At 36.2% G+C, this 6,133-nt stretch overlaps 1 protein-coding gene across 1 annotated transcript; it reads right to left on the bottom strand.

The window, feature by feature from the left end:
• Positions 1-476: 476 nt before the first annotated feature.
• Positions 477-3,917, bottom strand: LOC132167296 (cytochrome P450 714C2-like). Its single transcript, XM_059578215.1, has 5 exons — positions 3,622-3,917; positions 2,498-2,724; positions 2,137-2,378; positions 1,346-1,700; positions 477-1,219 (listed from the first exon to the last, which is right to left on the bottom strand). The coding sequence occupies exons 1-5, from the start codon at positions 3,914-3,916 to the stop codon at positions 794-796; spliced, it is 1,545 nt and encodes a 514-aa protein (XP_059434198.1). The 5' UTR covers position 3,917; the 3' UTR covers positions 477-793.
• Positions 3,918-6,133: the final 2,216 nt, after the last annotated feature.

Genomic DNA, 6,133 nt, shown 5'->3' with positions numbered 1-6,133 from the left:
GAATCCACATTAATTGAGAAATCGAGTTTAGATTGTAACTCCAAGTTTCTCAAGTCTATTTATGGCCTCACAATGCACGTTTTTCTACAGACCCTTAGCCATGTTGAAGTGTACTAAAAGAGTTTTCTTCGTTACTTATGCCTTTGTGAGCTATCTCTCTTAGAGTTATTTTGCGTAAACCACACAAACCTCCACATTTAAAAAACCTTCAAGCCACTGGAGTTCCCAAAAAGGAGATCACATGGAAGATTGGCCATAGTCCTGGAGTTACTGAAGTAGCAGACAAACAGGTCGTTTGTTGGGTGCATTAGTGTGTACTTCGAAGGTTTTATAAGTATAAATTGTTTGTAATTTAATCTTCTATACATAAGCAGTTGCCTGGATTTAGCTATCCCGATTTCTCTTTTAAAGAGATTTCACAACTCAAACAAGTTTAGACATAATATAACTTTTCATTGAATGCTTGATAAAAAGAGCACATGACTTTATATAATTTGTCTACTTATTTAAGATAAATGTAGACTAAAACAACTAAGACATGTAGCAGTTGGATGCACATTGCGTAATCCTAGAATCACCCTGATTCACAGAGAGGGATATAAATTGCACTTGGTTGACTCCTTTGGGAATTGAATTGGATTCTTCCATGCAAGGCACCCTTGAATGGAGTTCTTCTTCAATTGAAGTACCCAAATCTTCTACACCATTTCTTTGACAACTTGGACTCGAAAAAAAAAATTAAACATGTAGAAATGTAAACTAGAATGAAGATATAAACATATACTCCAATATGTCACAAGCTCTTAATAAGGAGATTGACACCATGTTCAGGCGCTATAACTAAAGTCATTGCCGGGGAGTGCCTGTATTTCGATGACAAGGAGAATGAGAAGTTGGACACAATTAGAGCTAAAATAATTTTGAGCTCTACTATGGCAAAGTTTTGCCCCAAACACTTACGCGACCCAAATCCAAAAGGCATGTAGACTTGAGGGAGCTTGCACGCACCACTGACTCCATTAGCAAACCTCTCAGGGTTAAACTCCTTGGCATCTGGTCCCCAAATATCAGGGTCTTGGTGTAAGGCTACTAACAAGGTCACGACATTGAAACCTTTAGGCACGCGAATATCTCCAAATTTTAAGTCTTCCAATGCCTCTCTGGCCACCAACGAAATTGGAGGGTAAAGTCGCAATGATTCATGAATTACCATGGTCAACTGTGATGGGTTAAAGGTAAATCCAAGTGAGTTATTGACAAAATGTTGGGTGGTGAATGTTTATATATAGCAAACATGATGCCCCTTCTATCTATATATATATGAATGAAAATAGAAAGAACTTACTACTTTCATCTTGCGAAGCATGTCAGCATCAGGTATTTGACCACCGCAAACTTGGAGCACTTCGGCACGAACTCTGGCTTGCCATTCTGGATTTGAGGCCAACAACATCAATGTCCACGTGGCGGAGACAGCAGTAGTCTCGTACCCAGCAAAGTATATGTTCTTGCAATTGTCTACAATGAACCGATCTATCTCATCTTGAGAAAGGTCACTGTTGGTGGCAGCTTCAATGATCTTATTTAAGAAATCATGCTCTGATGCTCCATCCTTTCTTTCCTTTATTGTCTTGAGAATCAAAGCGCCAACCTCTTTTTCTAGCCTCCATATTTCCCTGTTACCCTTAGTTGGAAGATACCTGATTGATTGCAACACCACAATAAATTTTTATCTAATTTCTGTGTTTATCTTTCATGTCCACCTTTCAATAGCTTCTGTGTTTATCTTTGAGTGTTTACTCTAACAAAAACCGTCTTAGAATGATCAAGTAATCCAACTTGAAGTAGGAAAATAGAAGAACAATTTAGATTCGAAAAACCAAGTTTCCGTTATTAACTAATTTCCATATATAGCTCAGTATCTTATCAACCAATTTGCAGAAAGAAAAAGAAAATTTTAAATTTAAGTAAATCAATAAAGACCCAGAAAAATAATTAAGTGAAAAAGTAAAGAGGGAAAGAGAGTTGCCAAGTCCATGAGCTCCCTTCCAATTTCAACCGACTTTGCTCCTTTATTGCTCCTCTGTTCTATCCATCCAAAGTGACAATAGAAATTTAGATAGAAAAGGATCAAACCTCAGTGCAGGAATGCCAATCTTGAATAAACTTTTAGACAGGTGCACTTGAAGTGCTTCGAGCTTTGAGAATATCTCTTTCCCTTCGGAATAGTTGCTCCCAAAACAGGCTCTTGCTATTGCATCTCCCGAAATGCTTTTCATATATTCATCAATGTGAACGTCTGCAACTCCACCCTCACATTCTATCCTCCATGAGTTCACCACTGTCATCGAGGACTCCACCATTATCTTCATCATGCCCTACAAATTGCACCACTATTGGAATTATATTCATTTTATTTTAACAGCAAACTTCATAATTTAAATAATTAGTCAAGAAATATGTAGCCATACACGTTCTATTTGAAGCATATATATACCTTAACCTTATTCATGTATAGTTCGGGAGCAAGGATTTTCCTCTGGTGAGCCCATGTTGCTCCATTTGAAGTCAGGATCCCTTCGCCAAACAGAGGTTCAACCGCTTTGGATTCAAAGGAAGGCATTCGAACGACTAAGGAAGTGCATATGCTTATTTCCCTCACCACCTCAGGATCGCTCATGTGCAGTATTTGTATGTTGCCAAGTGAGAACATAAATATTGGACCTAAAGACATTATAATAGCAAAACTGGTTAAAAATATCCAAGAATAGCTCGTGGAGTTGGCGAGAGATTTTGAAGTTGCGTGAGTTTGCTAGACATTGTATAAACTTTGAGGTTGGCAATGGAAAAGATATTCACTTGTGGGTGGATTGGTGGAATCCTTTTGACAAGTTTGGATGCTAAGCTCTCGAGTGTGGTGAATGATTGAGTTTGGTTGTGGATTGGTGGAAAGTTGTCTGGTTTCCCCTAGCCACCCCCAAGCATATATTCTGTTTATCTTGTGGTTGGTAATGAAAAATTGCTTGAATCTTCTTCTTAAATGGGGCTTTAAAAAGTAGGGGAGTTCTGTTTGCAGTGTTTGTTGCTGGGTTCTGCAGAATTTCTGTTTATTTACTCGGGATTGGTACCTGCTCTCTGCTAGACTGCTGTTGTGTTTGATATATGATGTGAGATTTGATATATTCTCACATAGTATATTCTAACAGTGTTTGTTGATAGCCTCCTCACTTGTAGTGTTTTGTGGGTTTCTTTTGGGTGTTTGATGTGTTTGTGTTGGGTGGTTTTAGGCCTATCTCAACTCCAAAAGGTAAGGCTTTCCCTCACATTTGTAAATTAACCACCAACCCCTTGCATAACCGATGTAGTATAACCCGAACAATCTCCCCCTCACACATCGGGCCTTGGGTCGGAGCAACGATAACCCGTTTCTCCCGTGAACTGTTGGGCAGAGATTTGTGGGTAAACCTGAGCTCTAATAATGTTGAGTTTGGTTTGTCTATAAAAAAGAGCTTATTCATCCAAAAAAAAAAAAAAAATTTGTTAAAATAAACAACCAATCAGATTTTACAAGAATATATGAGAATTGAAACTAAATTCTAGCACTGCTATTGATGTTATTACCATATGATTTTCTCCACTCGTCAAAGAATGGAAAGATTGCAGAATAGCAATTGTGGGTTATTGCTTGCTCTTCTTTTTGTTGAGCCTTTGAGGGTGAGGATTTCGTTTTCTTCATGTCACCAATATTTCCAATCAAAAAAGAGGGTGGAGGGCCTCTGATCCCCTGTTTTCTCAGTATTCCTCGAAGCCTTTTTGGCTTCAATATTAGAGCTTCACACATCTTCATTAACGTGGTAACCAAGCCAAGCAAGGCGATTGTGATGATGATCTTAAAAAGAAGCAACAGCTGCTCCATGGCTTTTACTCTCTCTGTTTTTTTCCAAAAGTGGCTTCCCCTTCTTAATTCTGTTTAGTTTATATTGAGAAGCATTTGGGATGGCTATGAATTTATTTTTGTTGATTTAGCTACCTACTTTTTTTTTACAACCACTAAACATACTCTCTAAATATTTCTATAATTATTACCATGCATGAAACCAACTTTAATAATGCTCAATTGGTATGGCGTATACGTAATTACGAGTGGCTTGCGGCCACCCCTTCAATGCTCAATTGGTATGGCGTATACGTAATTACGAGTGGCTTGCGGCCACCCCTAACCCCTATGGAGTGGCCTTACGAGCGGCTTGCGGCCACCCCTAACCCCTATGGAGTGGCGACTCCATAGGAGTTAGGGGTGGCTTTTCGGCCACCCCTTCAATGTTTTTGTTTTTTTTTAGATTTAATTTTTAAATTAAATTAATAAAAAAATTAATATATTGATGTGGCAAAACAGTACCTATTTTGTTAAGTTTATATTGAGAAGCATTTGGGATGGCTATCGATTTCTCAAATGTATCGTTTACTTTTGCTCTATATGTAGGTGTTAATGTATTTTATAATATATGTGGTTGTGATTTCTTTTTTGCTGATTTTTCTTTTTGTTTTTCACGGCCAATTTTCACATTGAATTCTTCAAAATTCTTTTCATTTAAATCTAAAATTCTACTTTTGTTGTTATAGCTAGCTACTTTTTAAAACCATCAAAAATACTCTCGAAATATTTCTATTCTGTAACAAAATTTTCATAAATCTTTTATTTTCAATGTGAAAGAAAAGGAAAGACAAATGGTATGGGAAATAAGATTAAAAGGCAATATCTTTTACTTTTTCAACCCTTTATGGTGGGAGAGGATATCTAATAAGAGATATATTTAACATTAGATAAAGAATTTGTTAAATGTTATTTATTTATTTATTTTTTTGAATTTTAGGAAAAAGACAAATATAAAGAATTCAATGCGAATGCTTTAATGATAGATCCCATATTTGATCTTAAATCATAGAGGCTAGGAGGACTTATGTAGAAGGATGGGGTCCATGGCAACCCCAAAGTTGTGTAAACAATAATAAGCACCGTACATTTTTTACACAGATTGCCCTCCTCAAGTCAAATTTTCTTCATTTTTTACTTGGGCCTTTTCGTAATTACATTTGTTTTTAAAAGTAGACTGTAGGTATGGCTATGTGCATTGGGCATGTTAAGGGAATTTTGTCCCTCTCCTTATAATTTTAATGCGAGTAAAAGTGAGGCCGCCAAAACAGGTAATCGGGTAAACATGATTACGACTTGTTAAGACCCACGACACAATTACCTTATACACGAACACGACCCGTTTAGCTAAACGGGTTAGTGAGTCTGACACAATTATAACACGAGAAATATACAGGTAACCCGACACAACCCGCTTAACCCGTCTAAAATAACCAAGTCATATCGAATAGACATGATCCGACCTGACCCGACCCGTTAAAAAACCCTTAATGAAAAATGGTTAACAAATTGCCATTCAATAAAAACATTCACAAAGATTAGCAATTTTCAACTCTATACATATTAGATAGTCCATTTCCATCATAGCAAATTAGCAATAAAGAAAAAGATCATAAAAATAAAAAATAACAAAAACAAAATAATAAAGAAAAAATAAACAAACTCTATCATCATTAGATTCATTACAAAATAAGGTTCCCATGGGCCATTATGCATGGTGTTGTCCACTTGAAGGATCCATCATCCACCGATTCCATCCCATGCAATCAAAGATATAAATTATGAAACACCACAAATATGCTCATTTTAAGAAATATTAGCAGATTGTGCTCTAGATGAATTTGGAATGTCACAAGAATTAACATCAGTTGTCAAAACTTCCTCTTCTTTGCTATTCAACTTCATTTGTTCTATATCAAAAAAAAAAAAAATTAGTATTATTATAGTGTAGTTAAAAAATAATACAAGTAAATGAAGAAATGAAATATGCAAATAAATAATATTACCTTGATCTCCATATAACCAATCTCTAGTGCAAATTAATGTCTCAACAGTATTAGGCTTGAGTGAGCTCCTATATTAATCAATCACACGTCCACCAATATTAAAAGTGGATTATGAAGTAACAGTAGAAACAAGAATACTCAAAACAGCACGAGATATAGCAGCTACTTTAAGATAGCGAAATTCATTTCCTTT

The sequence above is a fragment of the Corylus avellana genome, chromosome ca1, assembly GCF_901000735.1.
Source record: "Corylus avellana chromosome ca1, CavTom2PMs-1.0".
In the NCBI taxonomy this organism is placed as follows: domain Eukaryota; kingdom Viridiplantae; phylum Streptophyta; class Magnoliopsida; order Fagales; family Betulaceae; genus Corylus; species Corylus avellana.
This window is presented reverse-complemented; position numbering and strand designations above follow the sequence as displayed.

Coding starts and splice junctions, on each gene's coding strand:
- LOC132167296 (XM_059578215.1), bottom strand. CDS start 3,916: ATGGAGCAGCTGTTGCTTCTTTTTAAGATCATCATCACAATCGCCTTG. Junction 2,725..3,621: donor CGAGTGGAGAAAATCATATG/GTAATAACATCA, acceptor TAATGTCTTTAG/GTCCAATATTTATGTTCTCA. Junction 2,379..2,497: donor TATACATGAATAAGGTTAAG/GTATATATATGC, acceptor TGCAATTTGTAG/GGCATGATGAAGATAATGGT.